The following is a 24,133-nucleotide window of genomic DNA, read 5'->3' as shown; positions in this document are numbered from 1 at the left end:
ATCCCATAGGTTTTGGATCGTTGTGTTTTCGTTGTCATTTGTCTCTAGGTATTTTTTGATTTCCTCTTTGATTTCTTCAGTGATCTCTTGGTTATTTAGTAATGTATTGTTTAGCCTCCATGTGTTTGTATTTTTTACGTTTTTTCCCTGCAATTGATTTCTAATCTCATAGCATTGTCATCAGAAAAGATGCTTGACATGATTTCAATTTTCTTAAATTTACTGAGGTTTGATTTGTGACCCAAGATGTGATCTATCCTGGAGAATGTTCCATATACACTTGAGAAGAAAGTGTAATCTGCTGTTTTTGGATGGAATGTCCTATAAATATCAATTAAATCTATCTGGTGTATTGTGTCATTTAAAGCTTGTGTTTCCATATTAATTTTCTGTTTGGATGACATGTCCATAATTGTAAATGAGGTGTTAAAGTCCCCCAGTATTATTGTGTTACTGTCGATTTCCTCTTTAATAGCTGTTAGCAGTTGCCTTATGCATTGAGGTGCTCCTATGTTGGGTGCATATATATTTATTATTGTTATATCTTCTTCTTGCATTGATCCCTTGATCATTATGTAGTGTCCTTCCTTGTCTCTTGTAACATTCTTTATTTTAAATTCTATTTTATCTGATATGAGTATTGCTACTCCAGCTTTCTTTTGATTTCCATTTGCATGGAATATCTTTTTCCATCCCCTCACTTTCAGTCTGTATGTGTCCCTAGGTCTGAAGTGGGTCTCTTGTAGACAGCATGTATATATGGGTCTTGTTTTTGTATCCATTCAGTGAGCCTGTGTCTTTTGGTTGGAGCATTTAATCCATTCACGTTTAAGGTGATTATCGATATGTATGTTTCTATTACCATTTTCTTAATGGTTATGCATTTGTTTTTGTAGGTCCTCTTCTTCTCTTGTGTTTCCCACTTAGAGAAGTTCCTTTATCATTTGTTGTAGAACTGGTTTGGTGGTGCTGAATTCTCTTAGCTTTTGCTTGTCTGTAAAGCTTTTGATTTCGCCATCAAATTTGAATGAGATCCTTGCCGGGTAGAGTAATCTTGGTTGTAGGTTCTTTCCTTTCATCACTTTAAATATATCATGCCACTCCCTTCTGGCTTGTAGAGTTTCTGCTGACAAATCAGCTGTTAACCTTATGGGAGTTCCCTTGTATGTTATTTGTTGTTTTTCCCTTGCTGCTTTCAATAATTTTTCTTTGTCTTTAATTTTTGTCAATTTGATTACTATGTGTCATGGTGTGTTCCTCCTTGGGTTTATCCTGCCTGGCACTCTCTGCGCTTCCTGGACTTGGGTGGCTCTTTCCTTTCCCATGTTAGGGAAATTTTCCACTATAATCTCTTCAAATATTTTCTCTTGTCCTTTCTCTCTCTCTTCTCCTTCTGGTACCCCTATAACGCGAATATTGTTGCGTTTATTGTTGTCCCAGAAGTCTCTTAGGCTGTCTTCATTTCTTTTCATTCTTTTTTCTTTATTGTGTTCCATGGCGGTGAATTCTACCATTCTGTCTTCCAGGTCACTTATCCGTTCTTCTGCCTCAATTATTCTGCTATTGATTCCTTCTAGTGTATTTTTCATTTCAGTTATTGTATTGTTCATCAGTTTGTTTGTTCTTTAATTCTTCTAGGTCTTTGTTAAACATTTCTTGCATCTTCTCGATCTTTATCTCCATTCTTTTTCCAAGGACCTGGATCACCTTCACTATCATTATTCTGAATTCTTTTTCTGGAAGGTTGCCTATCTCCACTTCATTTAGTTGTTTTTCTGGGGTTTTATCTTGTTCTTTCATCTGGTACATAGCCCTGTGCCTTTTCATCTTGTCTATCTTTTTGTGAAATGTGGTTTTTGTTCCGCAGGCTGCAGGATTGTAGTTCTTCTTGCTTCTGCTGTCTGCCCTCTGGTGGATGAGGCTATCTAAGAGCCTTGTGCAGGTTTCCTGATAGGAGGGACGGGTGGTGGGTCGAGCTGGCTGTTGCTCTGGTGGGCAGAGCTCAGTAAGACTTTAATCTGCTTGTCTGCTGTTGAGTCGGGCTGGGTTCCTTCCCTGTTGGTTGTTTGGCCTGAGGTGACCCAACACTGGAGCCTACGTGGCTCCTTGGTGGGGCTAATGAAGGACTCTGGTAGGGCTCAAGACCAGGAGTACTTCCCAGAACTTCTGCTGCCAGTGTCCTTGTCCCCACGGTGAGCCACAGCCACCACACACTGCTGCAGGAGACCCTCCAACACTAGCAGGTAGGTCTGGTTCAGTCTCCTATGGGGTCACTGCTCCTTCCCCTGGGTCCCGATGCGCACACTACTTTGTGTGTGCCCTCCACGAGTGGAGTCTCTGTTTCCCCCAGTCCTGTCAAAGTCCTGCTATCAAATCCTGCTAGCCTTCAACGTCTGATTCTCTAGGAATTCCTCCTCCCATTGCCAGACCCCCAGGTTGGGAGGCCTAACGTGGGGCCCAGAACCTTCACTCCAGTGGGTGGACTTCTGTGGTATAAGTGTTCTCCAGTTTGTGAGTCACCCATCCAGCAGTTATGGGATTTGATTTTATTGTGATTGCACCCCTCCTAATGTGTCATTGTGGCTTCTCCTTTGTCTTTGGATGTGGGGTATCTTTTTTGGTGAGTTTCAGTGTCTTCCTGTCGATGATTGTTCAGCAGTTAGTTGTGATTCCTTTGCTCTCGCAAGAGGGAATGAGCACACGTCCTTCTCCGCCATCTTGAACCAATCTCCAACACCTTTATTTCTTGCTGATCCAAAGGCACTTGTTGAAACTAAACTGTGTCTTCCCAGAAGGAGAGCACTTTGGTTTCAAATTGAGCAGTCCATTTGCCAAAGCATGATAACCGTGGTCCTTGTAACCTTTTTTCTCTCTTACTTCCATTTTTCCATTAACTGCTGGTATCATTATGGAACTGTTTGCATTTGTGAAGGACTTTCTTTTCCCTCAAGCTATGTAATTTATAGTCTCATACATTTGAGTGTATGTGATTTTCTCTTTGGTTATCATGCTATCTCTAAAATCTTGAACTGCTTTTTTTTTTTGAGGAAAACTCAATTTGTGTTCTTCTATACAATACATGGATATAAGCACAAAATTTCCTTAAAGAGCTTGCAACCCTGAGGCAATGTCCTTGGGTATATAAAGTACATAGCAATAGCAAATGAAATCTGAGCTCCAGGAATGAAAATGGACCTCAAAAACATAACTTCGTATTTATTCCATTGCACACATACCAGTAGTATTCTATGCCTCATCTAGTCTCTTAATCCAACTACCTCAACTGCCTTGCAGTTTGCACATTGGACAGCCTGACTCTCCATATATATTTCATCATATATAATGCCTTCCTTTCCAACTGAAATGTGATAAATTTACATGGGATTTACATATAAGGATTTCTATATGGTGAGTGCATTGCCAGAAAACACACCCAGCTTTTGACAACAGCATCTACCCACATAAAAACTTTGACTCCCAAGTGGAGCTGGATGCCATCTGACTATAGTAACCTTGTGGTCCTTGGGGGTCCCCTGGGATCCACCAGAGGTGAGGTTTTTCATCTAATCTGAGGGCTGCATCAAGGGTATGGCTGACTGGAAGAGCTGGAAGGTCATGGTGACTGCATTAAAGAACCAGTGAATGTGGTGTTCTCAGTCGTTCAAGATGCACAAGCATCTACTCTGCAGATGGGACGACAGCTAGGTTGACTGTGGAGCCTGGGGGCAGGGACGGGGCACGTGGGCCTGTGTATAAGGAGAACAATGTGCTTCTTATTCATCAACTTAATGGATGGCCAAAGATCCTGGAGACCTTTACTGAATATTCAATTTCCCCAAAGTTTCATAAACTATGGTGAGGGCAAATGCTTATGAGAAACTAAAGGCGAGTTCACTATATTATTTATGTATTATCATCTTCCCTCTGAAGATAACATAGAAGTGTCAATAAAAAAGCAGACAAATGCCTATAAAGTGACTCGAGCTAGAGAGTGACTTTTGCCTTTAAACAATTGTCAGGCCTGAAAAGCAAATCTTGCAAGCAAAATCTAACTTTGGCCCACTGATACACAGTGATCCTGAGTTCCTCCTCAATTCACAAAGTCTATTTTTCTGAGGAATAGCCTTCATTGATATTCATTTTGTGTCATAATTATTACAAAGGGTGACCAGTGCAGCTTTATCCTCATTTCAAGCAGTGACTCTACCCTGGTCCTACTGTCTGTCCTCTCGCTTCACTTATCAGAACTCCTGCGTGGCCGGCGGAAGCTGGATATGTTTTCATTCAGTGCATAGATCCTTGGGGAGAACTCTTCAAATTCTCCCAGAACTTGTTCATCACACTCCACTGCCCCGGCACTGTCCACGGGGATGCAGTTAAATGCTTCCAGCTGGTTGCCTGAGGTGAAGCCTGTGGCTTTCATACCGATGAACTCTTCCACTTGCTCCATGGCATAGCAGAGCTCGTCTTCAGACCCAGGGTGGAAATCCCCTCCCACCCCCGTCTCCGGAAGCAGGGTGCTGGAGGAGCCGGTCTGCTCGCTGGGCAGGAGGGTGCCGCTGACTGTGGCTGGAGACCCCGAGAGGACTTGTCCCTGTTCCTGGCTAGTGTTCACACTCACTTGGCCTCCATGTAATCTGTCTCCCAGATCTACCCCTTTTTTCTTGTTTTCTTTGGAGGTGTATAAGGAGGAAGACAGAGACATTGTCTTTCTCTCAGATTCTCCTGTGGAGGGGATGGTGGTCACAGGCTGGGCTAATGCCGAGTTGTAACTGGGGGGAGGGGTTTTGTACTCACGTCTCTCATTCCCTGAGCTAGCCCATTTCCGGTGTCCTTTGTCTGGTGAAGGGATCCCCCAGAGAAGCCTACATCTGCACCCCCAAATATGGAGCTTTGTATCTTTGGAACAGGGATTGTACTGGAGGTGTGATGTCTGTTGCACCTGACCACTAGTCTGTGCTCCATGAAGTTTTTCAGGTTAGGGAGGGTTTGCCTCAAGTCTGGAGTCCCTAGTCCATGTTGTTATCTTAGCTGTGCTATATTTTTGTTCAGAAGATAGACACTGTAATCAAACTGCCACTTCTCCCCTCCTTTTGGATATAATGGAAACTCTCCTTTTCAGCTTGTCATTAATATTATCTTTGACTGTTGATCTAGATCCCTTAAAATTATAAGAAATTATAAAATTGTAAGTTGGTTGTCTACAATCACTCATTAGGATTGATTAGGTTTCTGTTAGGGCCAGACTGGTGATTTCAATGGAGATATGATATGTACAACCACTGCTGCCTCTTTTTGTCTTTAAAGGTGACCCTTGTGTCCATCTTCCCACCGTGAACACAATATTGACTTTGATTCACTATCTTGGCCAGGGCCAGAAGGATGTTTAAGAGGCTTCCACCTGCACAGTGATGATGATAGCCCTTATTCCGCATGCCAAGGGCCTTATAAGGACATTATCCCCACTGCCTAAGATACCAATCCCAATTATATACCTGGGGACTTGGAGGCATGACCACTGGGTTGGACTGCAGACCACTGAACACATTGTAAAATGTATGCCAGCTAGGACTCCTCTTATTTCCTGATGTCATAAGCTCCCACTATTTCAGGGTCCATGAAAATGCTTTGGAGTCTGAGCATCAATATCAGTGCAGACACTGTGTCCATTAATCTTCTCAATTCTAGTTGTTTCTCTATCCCTACCATATTGTCTCCCAAGGAAATGGTTGTAGGTTTCTTGAGGAAAGGACTGGGAGAATCACTACATAATCTATTTGTCATGATGTTGATATGTCCTTCCTCCTAGGAACCCAGCGATCTCTTTAGTCAACAGATTTTGTATTTGAAAATTGGCTTTGTTCCATGAACTGAGCAGGCGTCACTATTTTCTTTTTTCTTTTTTTTTTTTTTTTTTGGTGCAACCATTCTCAGTCTCCTGGTCCTCCAACTTTGCCTTCTTCTGATTATAGATGTTAAGCAGCACTCTCTTTGGCTACTCATCTGTTTGTCTTAGAATGACATTGTCTGTTAGCACCTCAAAAGTCCTTAGGTAAAAGGTAAATCACTTCAGCTGCCCCTCCAATATTGGCAATTTTGATGCTAATTCTGGTCCCCTAGTTTCAGGCTCTTAAGTGCAGCCCCTGACCTCTGTTACTTGGGAGAACTCATTATCCTCAGAGCTCTTAACAAACACTGGTCTGTGACAATGTACCATCAAACTGTTCTACAGATGAGGGACTCAACTGAACTCCTTAAAGATGATGTTGCCCCTTGCACCAGTACATTTTAAATAATTTGTATTGATGTATAATTGACATATAACATTCTGTTAGTTTCAGGTTTACAACATCACTAATCATTAGGGATATTCCACACTTGTCAGAATGGCTATCATCAAAAAGACAACAAATAACAAGTGTTGGCAAGATGTGGAGAAAAGGGAACACTCGTGCACTGTTGGTGGGAATGTAAATTGGTGCAGCCACTATGGAAAAGAGTATGGAGGTTCCTCAAAAAATGAAAAATAGAACTACCGTACAGTCCAGCAGTTCCCTTCCTGGTTACTTATCCAAAGAAAATGAAAATACTAATTTGAAAAGATATATGTACCCCAATGTTCATTGCAGCATTATTTACAATAGCCAAGATATGGGAGCAACCTAAGGGTCCATCCATAGATGAATAGAAAAAGAAGATGTGATATATATGTGTGTATATATATATATATGTGTGTGTGTGTATATATATATGTGTGTATTTATATATATATTGGTATTTATATATATAGGTATTTATATATATATGTGGTATGTATTTTATATATATATACACACAATACATCTATAAAGTAAAATATTACTCAGCCATAAAAAAGAATGAAATCTTGTCATTTGTGGCAACATGAATGGGCTTAGGTGGTATTACGCTTAGGGAAATAAGTCAACCAGAGAAAGACAAATATTATATGATTTCACTTTTATGTGAAATCTAAAAATCAAGACAGGGCTTCCCTGTTGGCACAGTGGTTAAGAATCCATCTGCCAATGCAGGGGACACGGGTTCGAGCCTTGGTCTGGGAAGATCACACATGTCACAGAGCAACTAATCCCGTGTGTCACAACTACTGAGCCTGCGCTCCAGAGCCCATGAGCCATAACTACTGAGCCTGCTTGCCACAACTACTGAAGCCTGCGTGTCTAGATCCTATGCTCCGCAACAAAGAGAAGCCATCACAATGAGAAGCCCACGCACTGCAATGAAGAGTAGCCCCTGCCCGCTGCAACTAGAGAAAGCCCGTGCACAGCAATGAAGACCCAATGCAGCCAAAAATAAAAATCAATACAATAAATAAATTTATAAAATAAATAAATAAATAAATAAATCAAGACAAATGAACAAACATAACAAAATAGAAACATAGTCATAGATACAAAGAACAGATGGTTGCCAGAGGGGAGGCAGGGGAGGAGAGATTGACAGGTAGAAACTTCCAGTTACAAAATTAATAATGAGTCATGGGTATGACATGTACTCTGTGGAGTATATAGTCAATAATCATGTAATGTCTTTGTATGGTGACAGATGGTAAGTAGACTTACCATGGTGATCATTTTGAAATGTATAGAAATATGGAATCACGGTGCTATATACCAGGAACTAATATAGCATTGTTGGTCAATTATACCTCAAAACAAACAGACAAACAAAGAAACAAACTCACAGAAAACGAGATCAGATTTGTGCTTACTGCAGGCAGGGTTGCAGGGAGGGATGAAGGTAGTCAAAAAGTACAAACTTCCAGTTTTATGATCAATAAATACAGGGATGTAGTGTACCACAGGATAAATATAATTAACACTGCTGTGTGTTATATATGAAAGTCGTTAAGAGAGTAAATCCTGAGGTCTCATCACAAGGAAAATATAATTTTCTCTAATTGTTTAATATTGTATCTTTATGAGATGGATGTTTACTAAACTTATTGTGGTAATCATTTCATGATGTAAGTTACATCATTATACTGTACACTTTTACAGTGCTGTATGTCAATTACATCTCAATAACCTTGGAAGAAAACATTGTAATTAAAAAATATAAAATAAAAATTGTATAGATAAAACTTTAAAAAAATAAAAAATAAAGTGAAGGAGGCTCACCTGCTTATATTAAAGCATCAGCCTGAGGGGCAGGCATCTAATTTAACACATACATCTGGGAGCCTGCTGGAATACTCTCCAGGGACAGAGACTGGCGGGTGCCATCTTTGCACTCTCCCTTTGCCATGCTCCAGAGCACCAGTATCTCCTGGAAGGGAGCTCTTACATGCGTCTGCTGCCCAGATCTTTGCGGCTGCTGCCAAAGGCATGCATCTTAACTGCCTGGCTCTGGAGGCCAGGGGAGTTTGTGTTCCTGTCCCATGGGACTGTAATAATTGATGTCACCTAGAAAGGAGCTCATACTCCTCTGTCTGGCACCCAGATATTTGTGGCTGCTGCCAGGAGATACCTCTACATTGCCTGGCTCTGGAGGACAGTGGGGCTTAACCTCTTGGGTCCCACAGGATTGTAGCCAACAGAGAAAGAGTTCTTAAACAGCTACCACCCCCAGGACACAGCAAAAGGCAACAGACCCAAAAGCTTGATCTTTCTGTGAAGGAAGCCTATTAGCTAATCATTATGACTGCGACCTGAGGGGCAGGCCTCTAACTAAACATTCATCTAAGGGCTGACTATAATCCTTTTCAGAGACCTTGGAGGGCGGGCACTATCTTAAAGCTCTCCCTCTGCTACACTCCAGTGCACCAGTGTCTCCTGGAGGGGAGTTTTATTCCACCATACTGCTGGTGACTTAGTTTTTTATGTCTGGTGGCCTGGTTTTTGCAGCTGCCACCCATGGGACACCCCTTGTTCACCTGGCTCTGGGGGACAGCGAGGGGGGTGGGGTGGCTTATATTCCCATCTCTCCCCTGCTTAGAAATCCCCTAGAAGTTTCCAGCTGCCCGTAGGATTCAGTCCAAAATACTCGTCACCACTTATAATGCACTGCATGATCTAATTCCTGCCTACTTTCTCCAAACTCATTTCACTCCACACTCCATGCTTTCTCTCTGATCCCTCTCCTCCTTGGCCTTTCAGTTACTCAAAAATACCAGATTCTTTACCTTAGGGTCTTCCTACAAACTTTAAAGTTTGTGTATTTCCTCCCCCACTGATTTTTGGGCTAAATTCTCAACTTAGTGTTATTTCCTCAGATGCCTTCTGTATTTTCAAGCTTGTTTGGTCCCGGGGGCACTTTAGACCTGGTTCCCTAGATGCATTCTCCGCACCGCCTCCTGGAGGCCACAATGCCCCTCAGAGACCTTCTCCCCATAGCCCAACCTGCATCTCTGCAGAAACCTCCAAGGATTAAACCTTTAACATCTAGATTCTCCACCCATCAGTCCATTCTAATACCAACTACTCATTTACGTTTGTTTTCAAATTTGCCTTATTTTCTCATTATCACTCTAGACTCCAATCCTTCCTCTTGGGTTTCTAAATTTTCCCTGGGCATCAACTCTGGGGCTCCACAAAAAGTGATAATTTTTTGTTTGAGGGATACCCAACATATGTAGACAGTAAAGAACTTTGCACCTAGGGAGGACATAAAGGACAAGCCATAAGAACTCAAATTCTTCCAAAAACCTTCAAACAACTGGCAAAGGAAGTTGATATCAGGTCTGTGATCATACAGTGTTGGGGAAAAGGCTCTTGAAACCATGAAATGATAAATTCCTTTAAGGAACCAGTAAAAGTACCTATATAATAGTTCCCAAGAAGATCTTAATAGAGGAGGAATAAAATTTTGCACTAGACTTTTGCAAGATATGGTTTGGCTCAATTAACATGAATGTTTCTTCCTGTGTCACAGCCAACTGCCTAGTTCTTCTTAATGGTAAATTTGCAATTTCCATAGTACTTGTTATGTTTGATCTTTTTTTTTAAAATAAATTTATTTATTTATTTATTTATTTTTGGCTGTGTTGGGTCTTCACTGCTGCGCATGGGCTTTCTCTAGTTGTGGTGAGCAGGGGCTACTCTTCATTGTTCGTTGTGGTGCACGGGCTTCTCATTGCAGTGGCTTCTTTTGTTGCAGAGCACCGGCTCAGCACATGGGCTTCAGTAGTTGTGGCAGTTGGCCTCAGTAGTTGTGGCGCACATGTGGGATCTTCCCGGACCAGGGCTCAAACCCGTGTTCCCTGCATTGGCAGGTGGATTCTTAACCACTGCACCACCAGGGAAGTCCCAATTTTCGATTTTTAAATGATCCTTTATGTTTTATCACTAAAACATCAATTTCTCTAGCTGTTCAATTTATTTACTGTAATAGAAGATAACTTGAAATTCTCATGTAATCCCTTTTATTTTCTTTTACACGTTTTTATTTTCTGTCTCATCCCTAACATTAAATTTTTTCCCTTAATCTATTAATTGATTCTTTGTAATAACCAGCTTTTGGTTTTATTGATCCATTCTTCTGGTTTTGTTTGTTTTCCATTTCTTTTATTTTAGCTTTTCTTTTGACTAATTCTCTCTTTATACTTTCTCTTGGTTCTTTTTTTTTGTGTGTGTGTAAGTCAGATATTTATTTTCTGTCATCTTAAATAATAGCATTTCATATGAAATTTTTTCCTTTTTCTTACTTGCCATATAACTTATAATTTCTATTTTGATACCCTTTTTGATTTGGGGGGTTATGCAAAGTAGTATTACTAATAGTGTTATAGATCTTAAAAGTTCTCAACACAAGGAAAAATATTGTACCTATATGAGGTGATGAATGTTAACTAAATTTATCGTGGTAAACATTTCACAATATATATGTATATCTAGTTGTTATGTTGTTCACATTAATCTTATATAATGTTATGTGTCAATTTATCTCCATAAAATTGAAAAAAATTTTAATTTTAAAAATAGTGTTATATGATATTGAAGTGGTACTTTAGGAAGCCGATTTACTTTTGAGGTGTCATGTTCTATTTTTATTGGATGTGCATTGTGTTTTGATGTATAGGAAACTTTATAGTACAATGATATTTTACTTTTTTCTTAAACCAGGGCAACCGATGTTACTCAAGCACTTAAAACACACATACAGTTAGGCCATTTTTTAATGGTTTCCTTTCCAAAAAATTTATCTTCATTTTAAAGTACACTTTACTTGCCCTGAATTCAAAGATTTGTCTTTACATTTCTAAATATGTTTTCCTGCAAAGGTTTTTTAACATAAATTTCAATAGATAAGATTCTGTTTCACCGTTGACTTATATCACAAAAGCACACATTCACCTGCCCAAAAAGGAAGCCCTAGTTAGCTTAACTGACAGTATTCAGAAAGCTTTCAGATGGGCTTTAGTCCCATGGCAATTGGAAAGTTAGAAGTTTCCTGATTTGCTCTACCTCATGAAACTTATTTTTTTTTGAATTTTTAAAAATTTTATTTATTTATTTATTTATTTATTTTTGGCTGCATTTGGTCTTTGTCACTGCACGTGGGCTTTCTCTAGTCGCGGCGAGCGGGGGCTACTCTTTGTTGTGGTGCGCGGGCTTCTCATTGCAGTGGCTTCTCTTGTTGCGGAGCATGGGCTCTAGGCGCGCGGGCTTCAGTAGTTGTGGCTCGCGGGCTCTAGAGCACAGGCTCAGTAGTTGTGGCGCATGGGCTTAGTTTCTCCGTGGCATGTGGGATCTTCCCGGACCAGGGCTCACACCCATGTCCCCTGCATTGGCAGGCGGATTCTTAACCACTGCACCACCAGGGAAGCCCGAAACTTATTTTTAACCAAGGTAGTAAGTGTACTTCAAGACAATGCATTTAACTTTGAATTCCTTTTGCTTTCACTAATCTGTACAGAAGAGATCTCTAGCACTTTTGTATAGAAGAGTTACCTTTGATTCTCTGCAAAGTGTTATGGAGCAGATTTTTGTTTGGTTTAGGAATCAGTAATGGGGGATTCTTCACCGTATAGCATGGTATGGGAAACTCTTGCCACCTTTCCAGTTGCCATTTCATTTGTTTTTCCAAAAATTATGAATTATGGTTTAGGACTATGAAAAAAGTCATGGAGGACAGAAATGTATTAGACACAGTCCCATTCATCCCATAGCCTATACTCTATAAAAAGTAATAAGATATGGTACTTCCCTGGTGGTCTAGGGGTTAAGACTCAGCACTCCCAATGCAGGGGGCCTGGGTTCAATCCTTGACAAGGGAACTAGATCCTGCATGCCGCAACTAAGAGCCCCGCACGCCACAACGCATATCTCGCATGCTGCAACTAAGACCCAGCACAGATAAATAAATAAATAAATAATTAAATATAAAAATAGTAAGACAAAACATGAATTATTCTAAAACTAGATGTTAATGATCACTATCATAGGAGAAATATGCAATAAAGGGCAAAACAGTGAATTTCCTAGTTGAATAATGCAAAGTACTAATTTTAAGTGGTTTGAAATTGGACTGAATTGGAAACTCAGTAGCCAACTCTCTAGTTCTAGCCATAGAAATTAGATAGAATGGAGGGAACGACTCCTACCCCGTCCAGAAGGAGATCTTTGTGGAATGTTGACTTTGAGGTGTTAGAAAACCATTTAGGTTACTGGAAATGTACCAGAAGTCATCCACACTGTGATAAAATTTGAAGCCAAAGTGAAAGTTGAGTTTACCCAGCAAAAGAGGATACAGCAATAGTTCTCATACTGTAGTCTCTGGACCACCACCAGCAACAGCAGCATCTGGATGCTTGTTAGAAAATCCAGTTTTTCAGGTCCCATTCCAGATCTACTGAATCAGAAGCCTTGGGGATGGGACACAGCAATCTGTGTTTTGATAAAGTCTCCAGGGGATCCTGTGCACACTACAGTTTGAGAGTCACTGGGACAAATAAAAAAAAATGGAAGAGAGCTAAAGACCCCAGTTTAAGGTTTGTAAGGCTGAAGAAGACAAAAAGAAGTCTCAAAGTTGGAGAAGATCCATGGGAGCCAAACATTCATGGAAGCCACGGGAGGAGAGAATTTCAAGGAGATAGTCAGTATTGTCAAATGTGATAGGAAGTTTAGTTCAAGTTGGGACATTTGTACTAGTGTACAAATAGTACAAATGTTAACTATTGTGCAAGCTTCTTAACCTTTCTGAGCCTCAATTTGTGCACCTGTAAAATGAGTCTGGAATCTTGCTCTTCCAAAATTTTAAGATTTTTAGTGAATTAAATTATATACTAGATATCAATTATGAAACCAGATGATTCATGAAGTAATCTTTCTGTACCACAGCCATTAAATTTGGCCATAGTTCTACAACCTAACTTCGTTATTAAAGCTCTCAAGATTGGTGATTTTGATAACAACACTCCCATATACTTGCGTGAGTTAAGTGATGGTAGAGCAGATACTGGAGGATTATGTAACTTGGCTAGATATCAAGAACATACTAGTGCTGAGGGACTGGCATGGACAGTGGAGATGCCTTGTTTTCTGGATGTAAATTCTTATAAACTGCCACATGGAAGTGTGGCAGTTAAGATGGCTGGGTCAACTATTTTTCTGTTTATTAACACTAGAAACACACAGATGGGATTTGAGTCATATTTATGGGAAAGCAACAGAAGCCATACTGATGAGCTATCTTGTGTTTTTTGTGAGAATTGTAAAAATGACGACAAATATCACTTTGATTTAACAAATAGGTAAACTGAGGTATACAGTAGTGATGCTTAAGGTGAGGATACATGTTATTTGTTGTTGGGAAAACTAGTAAAATAGTCTTGTTCAGCCTTCAGAGGCAGCAGCAGGCCTCTGACCGACCTGTGACCTTGCCTGGACTGCGCGCCTGCTTGCACACCTAACAAGTGCTGCTAGCAAGTCAAATGGTGCTTACAATAAGAAAGGGAGTGGGTCCTGCAATTTCTTGAGCCCTGAGGACCTGGCCAGTCCCCTGGAGTCTGGAAAATCTTGTGACTCACATGGTGAAATCAACAGCATTGTTAAAGTGAATCCCGAGCTGCATTTTTGCACGCAAACTGATTTCAGTTTGTGGCCTGGAATTACAAACGGAAGCCCCCAGAACTCTAATCTGAAGTCTCACCCGTGGGGTGGACGCACCACCCGGGACCCTTCCCAACTGGGGCTCCAGATTGCTGTTACTCAGGACTTCCCAGCTTCTGTTTGGATCTGGAAGTAGGTGTTGGCTCAATTCAGTGATGCATACCCTGTTATATTTCTCTAATATTCTTATTCCTTTCCTTCTAATGATTGTATATTAAAATTAAGTTAAATCAGCTTTCATTAAAGAGTGGATTAAAGCTGTTTATTTGTGTCTAATGAGTGGTAATTTTGCCAGCGAATCCAACGAAGCTTAAAACTGAAAGCAGGCTTTCGGCAAAACATTTCTTAAGTGCTTAAATGCCACACTGTCCCATATTTTATCTCATGAAAAATTTCCAGCATACTTGTAATACTTACTATTTAGTTGCTCCTTCGGGATCATTTCAAGGTTCTTAATAAGTGCTTATTTGGATGATGGAATAAATGGGAGACTGAAGACCTATATTCACTTAAATTGAATATATGCTTTATCTGAAAAGGATAACAGATTATTAGCTATTGTATTACCTAGAATACACGTATATGATTTAATCCATTATTAACTATTCGTTGAGTGCCAGCCTTTATTGGAGTCAGATCCATAACGTGACATTTTATGTAGTGAAAAGGTAGGACTAGGTCTGGACTTTTAGAACAGTGTCCTTGACATTTAAGATATGAGGAAAACTTGGAGAAGTAATACACTTGACCAACCTGGATGCTGTATGAGTTCTGAAGTATTGAAAGGAAGTGAATAAGGCGAGAGGCAATGCCATATACAAATTTTTGCACACTTCACAATATATTCTCTAATAAATCCTATGGCCCTATATGTTTCTGTCTCTTCACAGAGATGAGTTAAACAAACAAACATACAACAAAAAGTGTAAGTCAAACAATTCAAAATAAAATACAAAGGAATCACAGCACTGAAGGAGACTATTCATAAACCATAGCAACCTTGTTCACAAGACCATCTCTGCAATCCTAAATTCTCCTGTATTCTACAACTGCTCCAGACTCTTTCCCATGAATCTAAATAATTTTCTCTCAGCACTACCAACTGTGTAGTGTGACTTAACCTCTCAGGCTAAGTCTCCCACCTTTCTTACTGCTCCAGTTCCCAGGTTTGCAAGGTGTCTCTTTTTTGGAGAGATTGGGGTAGGGGAAGATTGGAGAAATAGGGGTAAGGGAAGGGATTAGCAGCCTTACTTTAATAAACCTTACCCTGATCACTTTAAAATCTTCCTGGTTCAGTTCAGGTGATGCTTTAGGGGTGAGGGTTGATACATTTGCTCAGCCCCAGAACCCAAAACAAAACCCCAAAGTTCAAATTCAAACCCTGAAGTATTCTTTCCACTCTTCTTTTTTTCATCTTTCTTATATACTGTTTGGACAACAATGACTTTGTACACCAAAACCGATAATACAGTGTGATAGAGCTCTGTGATATATTTTAGTCAAAGACTAGTGGAGCTCTGAAGAGGAAATAATTTACATTGCCTGTGGAGTAAGGGAGGCTTCAAGAACCTGGTGTCCCTAAAACGGCATCTGGAAGATGTGGAAGTTCATGCATTACTCAGGGAGTTAATATCTCCTCCAGGATGGAGCATGGAGTGAATGAAGAACAGTGGCAGAAAAGGCAGGCCAAAGTCATATTACAAACGCCCTTCAATTACTTGCTAAGAAAATTGGAGTGACTATTGTAGGCAGAAAAGAAAAAAGAGAATCTCATCATTATTTATGTCTCTTAGATAACTGTCAGCAATGTGGGAGATACACTTGAGTTCATAATTAAGGTTTTGTTTTTGTTTTTGTTTTTTAAGATTTTTGGCCACACCCATGGCATGTGGGAATCTCAGTTCCCCCCACCAGGGATAGAACCGGCGCCCTCTGCATCGGAAGTGCAGAGTCTTAATCACTGGTCTGCCGGGGAAGTCCCTATAATTAAGGTTTTTGTTTGTTTGTGTTGTTGTTTTTGGGCCTAGATATGAGTGTTAACTAGATCAGCCTAAAGGCAGGAAGGAGATCAGGAATTTCTTTTCTAGAGACACTTCGGGGCGAATTTAATAGATGGAAAGATGATAAGGGATTAAACCAGGAATATTTCAGTGGCAATAAAGAGGCAGGGATAGATGGAAAGATTTCAGGGATAGCATGGGAAATGTGAGTCATGTCACCTGCACTCTATACTATTATGTCATCTCAAACACTTGACAGTTGAGACTTTCTCTTACTCACCCTGGCAAATGCACACATGGGGGGGGGTTCTGTTTCCCAAGCTACCCATGGTTCATTCGTGCGCCCATTAGTTTGCCAGCCTCTTTAAGGCAGGGATCATATCTTTTCTTCTCTGTGTCCCACAGAAAGGTGTGCTGTATGGTTGATGAATGAGTGGAAACTAGACATTCATAAATGACTGAAGATTACACGCAACCTGGCAATAAAAGCACTAGCATTAAAAATTCACGGATAGCAAGACAGTACACCAGTTAACGGTAAACCTAAACTTTCGCAGCACTTTCCCCCCCCCCCCCCCATCTTTTTTAAGCTGGTAAACTACCCATCCCACACATAACTATAGAAGCTAGAGTACTGGCTTCAAAGTAACTTTTTTAAAAGAGATTTTATTGAGCTGATTTTATGTGCCAGGGAGTGTTCTGAGAAGAGACCCAGAACACAGGAGGTACAGGTTTCTATATCGTTTGACGATTACTACAAACACGACGTAAGTCCCTAAGTCCCGATTGCAAACCAGCTTGCCGGACCAAACCTCTGACGCTCGTATTTCCGGGGGGAAGCGTGAGTGTGTTACTACGGATCGATTGCTTTTGCCTGGCGGAGACCTAGCTGGAAGGGCCCTGCACTGGGAGGCAAAGGAAAGGAGGTTAGTAAAGGACGTACTCCTCGGGAGGGACCCAGAGCCACTGAGATTCGGAAGGCCACGCTGGCCTGTTTGGGTGGGCATCCAAGTGGGTCGGAGAGTTCAGTCATGTTCGCCCACGCGGTGAAGCGCGCCCTGCGCAAGAATAAGACCCTTCGCTACGGAGTTCCAATGTTGGTGAGCGCCGTGAGAAAAAAATGGGGGAGGGATTCCGGAAGGGGTGGGACCACAAGTTTGGCTGGAAGGAGAGTGCGGTGAAACTGTAACGCGTGCGACCCGGAACGGCAGTCTGGGCTAGGAAGGGGCTGGCGTTTAGGCCGTCCTAGTCTCCTAGTCTCTCCCCGCGCTGGTAGTGGGATCTCGAGGCCCCCTCTTACCTCTTTGGTAGTTACCTGGATGTGTTTCTGAGAGTGATGTCAGAACCAGATTTTAACCCAAGTCTGGATGATTACTAAACTTCCTTCCTGCCCCCCGCCCCCCGCGCCCGCCCCTAGCTACAGCTTGACGATACTCTGGATCATTGGAACTAGTTGTATTTACTTAATTTAACTATACATTTTCGGGCATCTTCAGGTTTCAGCTTCTTAGTTTGTGAGCTGGCTTAATTCTTCCAGGATTGTTATGAGTTAAATCCTTGTGAGTTGAATGTAGCGCATTGTAGCAGCCCTCAAAAGATGGTCGCTGAATTATAGTTGATATTTTTAAAGCACGTTGAAAGCAGTTTTGGTGTCTATTTCTTTGCATCCACTCCTACGCGGAGTTCCCAGAAGGTTGCATTCGTCTTGAAAATTTAGATCGATGTTGGCTTAACACAACACCAACCCGAGTTGGAGTCGAGCGAGACCACTCATTTTCTTTTCAGTTTGACCTTGGCAAGTTACTTTGCTTCAGCAAGCCTTGATGTCATAGTAAATGAAACAATTTAAATATAAAGCATGTGGACAAAGTCCACTTTCTTTTAAATAGTTTATTACTTTGGTATGGATTTGGTACAGGTGAAGTTACCAGCTTTTGCATTTAAGCAGGACTAAACGAAAGAAGGGCCTTAGAAAAGTAATGAGTTTTTTACTCATCTTTGATGAATGTGGATTTCTTTCTAAACTTTGGAAACTCCTTTTTATCTATCTTTTTTAAAGTTTAAAGAAAACTGTTTATAAGACAATGCAGTAATTATATTTGTGTAGCTGACAGGGAATGTGTAAAAACTATCCTCCCTGTAGATTCCCCTGCCACAAAATAGAGATCCATTCAGAAATACTGTGATTGTAGTCACTAACTTGCGGTCACATGCATGTCCCACTGGAAGACAGTTTGATTTTATTTCTCATCTTTCAAAATCATTCAAAGCTAAGCTCTTAAAACCAGTAGTATTAAAGTACCTTTTAAGGTTTCCCACATTTGTTTTATTTCATGGAATGGAGACTACCACAGTAGACTTCGTCCCAAGTGTATTTCTCTATACTGGTCTCTGTGTCTATATTGGACCTGTACTATACTGGACCTAGGTCTGTACTGTTTCAAAATATGGGTCCTAGACATATAACTACTTTTGTAGAGGAAAACGTTGAATTCAGTACTCTGAAACCCAACACTACTAGAAAGAACTCAAAAGATACATCATCTTCATCATGTATCAGTCAAATATTCCGTAATTACTATAGTATACTACTATACTTCAAGTTGAAATTATTTCCTCTCTTAGATAAATGTTAATGCTTGCTTCATAAGAATCTTTATTCAGCAACATACAGAAGAGGACTTAGAGTACCAGGTATAGGCCAATAATACGCTCCTTCCCTGCTCTCCCAAACCACTTGAAAAAGAGAGTATATTTGTTGTTCCAGTTTCCAACCTGCGCATTTAGTCCCCAGAATTTACCTTTCTAATCTGACCAGTGACTACTGGTTTCTACATTCTAAAAAATTAGCCCATTTAATGTTTTCTGTTCAGTTGTTTTTAGTTTACTCAGTGTTATGTAACTATCGCCACAGTCTAATTTTAGAACATTTTCATCACCCTAAGAGAAACACCATACTCACTAGTAGCCACTTCCTGTTGTCCCCTACCCTTCTCCCATCCTAGTTAACCACTAATCTACTTTTGTCTATAGATTTCATAGAATAATACAACTTATGGTCTTTTGTGACTGACTTTGTTCACTTAGCATAATGCTTTCAAGGTTCATTCATGTAAAGTATCAAAACTTCATTCCTTTTAATGGCTAATATTCCATCAGTTGGAATATTTATTTTTCGTTGATGAACATTTAGGAGGTTGTTTTCATTTCTTGGCTATTATGAATAATGCTGCTATGAACATTCATGTACAGATTTTTGTATGGATGTGTTTTCATTTCTCTTGAGTAAATACCTAGTCGTAGAATTGCTGGGTCATATGGTAACTCCATGTTTAACATTTTGAGGAACTGCCAAGCTGTTTCCCAAAAACTACATCATTTTACATTCCCACCAGCAATATACGAGGCTTCTGATTTTTCCATTCTTGCCAACAGTTTTCATTGTCCACTTTTTTTTTTTATATTAAACCCTTACTAGTGGGTGTGAAGTGGTATCTCACTGTGGTTTTGATTTGCATTTCCCTAATGACTAATAATGCAGGACATTTGTTCATACAATGGAGTATTGGTTATCTGTATATCTTCTTTGGGGAAATGTCTATTCAAGTCCTTTGCCCGTTTTTAAATGGGGCTGTTTTTCTTTTTATTGGGCAGAGGTTTTCTTAAACACCTGGAACCAGTAAGTTTCCCAGTGTTTGTCAAAGGGCTCTGTGTGCTTGATCGGGTATGCCTTCAATACTCAGGCAGGTTACAAACTCTGCTTTAAGCTGTTACTTCTTGCTTGCTCAGAGCCTCAAGGTTAGCCATAGGTGAGTGTTTAGGGCCTTCTCAGATCTCTCCTGAGCTTACACACTGCTCTGGGCATGTGGACAGTTCTGCTTATGTGCATGTCCTTCCAGAGTGTCAGGAATATGTTTGAGCTTTTCAGAGTCCTCTATGGACACCTTATGCCTCATATTTTCCTTTTGAGTTTTTTGGTTAGACTATTCCTTGCCCTGTTATCTACCACCTCAGGCAGTATGATGTTAAACAATGGCCTCTGAATTTTTTCAGCAAACACTTCCAGGGAGAAGTCTGTTTGCACTAGTTGAGCTCCAAATCAGGAAAACTAAAGACAGCCTTGCGAGTGGGTCTTCCAGGGAACCACCAGACTGGTCAAATAATGAAAATTCTCAGGGAGTAAGACTTTAAGGAGCTCCACCCCATTATGCCCCTTCCAATGGTTACTGCTTTATATCATGATTTTAGACTGTTGTTTTTCATGTTTACCAAGGAGCTGGGGTCGAGATGTGGGAATAGGTAGGTTAAAAATGCCACCAAGCTTTCTGCTTTAACTGAGATTGAGTCATTCTTCTTATGTAAATGTTCCCAACATTATTGCAGGCCTTTTTTAATTTCCAAAGTTCTGAAAAAGTAGATTTGACAACTTTTGCCAGTGTTCTCATTGCTTTAATGGAGAGGGTTTTTGGAGATTCTTACTCTGTTTCACTGACGTCACCTTTTTCTTTGGTTTTTTTTTTTTGGTCTTTGCTGAAATTTTCTGGTTTTTCATTTGTTTATTGCTCTTTGAGGCACTTTTATGATGGTACCTTTAAAATTTTTGTTAACATCACTTGATAGTCTTTCCTAATTCAAGTTGCTGTTTCCTAATTCTTCTTATAACAAGTGAAGTTTTATTTTATCTTGGACATTCTGTATAGTATGTTAGTAAACTTTGTATTCTCTTTAGGTCTTCTACTTTAGCAGCCACCATGCTTGCGTTAAGCTTGTGGGTAGAAGTTAATGTAGGTAGAGAAGACCAAACACTGTGCCCTGGGGGTACTCCAAGTTCAGAGGGTTGGGGTGTACAGGAGGGACCAATACAGGAGACTAAGAAGGGTTCTCAGTGAGGTAAAAGGAGAACCAGGTTTAAGGGAAGAGAATGAAAATGTGATCAACAGTGTCAAATTTTGCTCATGAAATAAGATGAGAACAGAGAGTTAAACATTGCATTTAGTAACATGGATATCAGTGATGGTTGGAATGGGTCTAAGAGAAAGTGGAAAGAGCAGCAAGCATAGACAACTTGTTTGAGAAATTTTACTGCAGGTAAGAACAAAGAAATGGGATAATAACTGATGGGGAAGTAAGGTCTAGAGAAATTTAATAAGATGGGAGGAATAATAACATTTTTTATGATGAATCATGCAGTGTGGTGAGCAAGATTTTTGATGAATCACTGCCCTTCAGTATATAAGATGATTGGAATCTAGTGCAGAAATGAAGATATTTAGCTAGGAGTGTAGATACCATGGTAGTGAGTGGTCGGTAGTACAGTGCAATTTTGACACTAACTATGTAGCATTAGTGCAGACTTCATAGATTAAGTGCACAGTTCTCCATAAAGCTCCCCTTATCAGACACCAGCTGAAAGCTCTGTGATTTGAGGCCACCTGTGCTTCTGATCAACTGGTTACTAATTCAGTGGTTCCTAATAGCCCCTCAGGTTCAGTAATTCAGTAGAATGACTCAGAACTCAGGAAAGCACTATACGTAGGATTAGTGTTTTATCATAAAGGTTATGAATTAGGAACAGCTGAAAGAAGAGACCCTTAGGGCAAGGTCTGGGGAGGGTCCCAAAGGCAGAGTTTCCCTGTTTTCTCCCTGTGGAATCAGGGTATGCCACCATCCCAGCACATTGATGTGTTCACCAACCAAGAGTTCATCAAGAGTTTTTTATTGGGATTTTCATCATCTATGGTTGATTGGATCATTGGCTGTGTAACTGAACTCAATCTCCAGCCCCACCCTTTCCTCCTTGGAGGTCAGGAGGTCAGGTTGCTATCACATGGCTCAAGGCCCCCACCCTCTAGTCACATGGTTGATCATTCCAGCATGGCCAACCTCTATGCTGTGACTATCTAGGGACCCACAATGAGTCACCTCATTGGTATAAACTCAGATGTGGTCCCAATAACAAACATGCTCCTGTCACTCAGGAAATTCCAAGTGAGTAACTCCCTCCCAAGAACCCAGGACCAAGACTAGACAAATTCTTTATTATGTAACATGTGGGTATTGTGATGGCAGTGGTGCAGAAAAGAGATGATGGTGGCCTGGACTAGAATATTAGAAGAAGATATAGTCAGAAATTGTCAGATTCAAGAAATATTTTGACAGGACTCAGGGATGGATTAGATGTGAGATAGGAATTAGAGGAGCTAAAGATGACTCCAGAGAAGCTGGCTTGAGTAATTGGATGAAAGTATTTGACCTTAATTGGGATGTGGAAGATTGAGTAGCAGCAGATTGGGGCAGAAAGAGTGTTGGGGTAAAAAATCAAGAATTTTTTTCATGTTAATTTATATATACCTGTTAAACTTTCAAGTGGAGATGTCAAGTAGGAGGGCAGGTCTTCACTTCAGTGGGATGTTTCCCACTGAAAATGTACATTTGGAAGTTGTTAAGTTATAGAGCCTATTTAAATCCGTTGAACTGAATGGCATCACCTAGGGACTCTGTTGGTTGTGAATAGGTAAAAAAGATGTGAAGACTGAGCCTTTTGAGATACTCCAACAATTTGAGATGGGAAGGTGAGGAAGAATGAATAAAGGGAGGCTGAGAGGAGTTAGGAAAATCACAGGTGTGTCTTTTTGTTACCAACCGGGGTTCTCGGCCTTCTTTAATCAATAGAAATTGATAAGAGGCCAGACAAGAAATTCAGGCAAGGCTTTATTAGCAGGGGGGAGCAAAAACAGGTAACAGGTTCCCTTGCTTGATCCCCGAGGGTGCGGGCCAGCTGATTCCTTATATGGGGTGAGGGTAGGGATGTGTCCATGGGTGGGGCTAAAGGGGTGGCTTAGGTGGTCTGCCCACCCCTTTGGTGGTGGTGAGTGCAGGGGCATGCGCAGTACCCTGCTTTTGCTCCTGACACCCTGTTTTTGCTCCTGGCTCTTCAGAAGTGGCAGTTGGGTTTTTGGTCTTTTTGTATCTTGTTGTGCATAATTTGCCCCAACTATGCATGCTTGCAGTAAGTTTTAGTCCCTTATACTTTCTTTGCATTTTGTTGCTGGAGAAGTTTGTCCAGGTGCAAGCACTGCAGCAAAGGGTCCCAGGTTCCAGGTCCCAGCGTGTCTCATTTTCATTGAAACCAAGAAACAAAAAAGTTACTTTACTTATACAAAGAATGATTACATATTGACATTGGAAGTATTAGCTGGTTATATATAACAGCTATTTTTCCTGGTTTGTTATCTTTTGATTTTATGTCATTTTTATTTCATTTATTTGCAGGTAAGAGACTAAATTTTTATGTGGTCAGATTTATTGGGTTTTTTAATTCATAGCCTCAAGGTTTTGTCAGTATTCCAACTTCAAAATTATAGAATTTTATATTTTACAGTGTTTTAATCTGTTTGTATTACTTTAATTGGTAATATTAATATATTGATGGTAGGGATCAAACTTAATTTTTTTCCAAATTGCTAGACTTTTACAGCTTTAGGATGAGAGTAAAGCCCATTAGATTATCAGAGGAGATGCTAAAGCAGCAATGGCAATTCATGGGCTCTTTTAAGGTGTACCACATACTGAGAAGGGTAACATATTTCATGAGATTGTTTTATCACTTGGTTAGAAAATGGAGAAAAATGCTCTCTAATTGGCCTATTTTGCAAAATCATAAAATTGAAAGAATTCTAGTATTGAAGAAGCAGGGTCAGGATTTTATTCCTGGATTTACCCATTACAGTCATGGGCAAATCATTTAGTTGGCTGTGCTTTTATTTCCTCATCTATTAAGTGTATTTTTTTCCCTTAGCTCATAGGTCTTTTGTAAGAATCAACTAATATAATGCTTCTGATGGTGATATTTAGATCATAAGGTCAAGTACAGGTGGGGGTAATGATTTTGGTATTTGCTCATGTGCTAAAATGTTTCCCAGTGATAGTCTGTACTATGTCTACCCTGAAAAGATGAATGGTAACTTACCAGGGAAAATAATCTATAGGATTTTGTATAATCTGCCACTGTTGGTGTTCAGATAATTAATGTATGGATAGACT

At 40.3% G+C, this 24,133-nt stretch overlaps 1 protein-coding gene and 1 pseudogene across 1 annotated transcript in view; one reads left to right on the top strand and one right to left on the bottom strand.

Moving 5' to 3' along the window:
* Window positions 1-4,190: 4,190 nt before the first annotated feature.
* LOC133084719 (UV radiation resistance-associated gene protein-like) lies at window positions 4,191-17,123 on the bottom strand (annotated as a pseudogene).
* Window positions 16,981-24,133, top strand: part of LOC133084415 (cytochrome c oxidase assembly protein COX16 homolog, mitochondrial) — a 37,573-nt gene continuing 30,420 nt past the window's right edge. Inside the window, exon 1 of the mRNA XM_061180982.1 lies at window positions 16,981-17,190. Coding sequence (XP_061036965.1) covers window positions 17,122-17,190 — 69 coding nt within the window. The 5' untranslated portion in view covers window positions 16,981-17,121. The remainder of the gene's footprint in view (window positions 17,191-24,133) is intronic.

Source organism: Eubalaena glacialis, chromosome 2 (genome assembly GCF_028564815.1).
Source record: "Eubalaena glacialis isolate mEubGla1 chromosome 2, mEubGla1.1.hap2.+ XY, whole genome shotgun sequence".
Taxonomy (NCBI): domain Eukaryota; kingdom Metazoa; phylum Chordata; class Mammalia; order Artiodactyla; family Balaenidae; genus Eubalaena; species Eubalaena glacialis.
The sequence above is the reverse complement of the archived record's forward strand: the minus strand, read 5'-3'. Positions and strand labels throughout refer to the sequence as shown.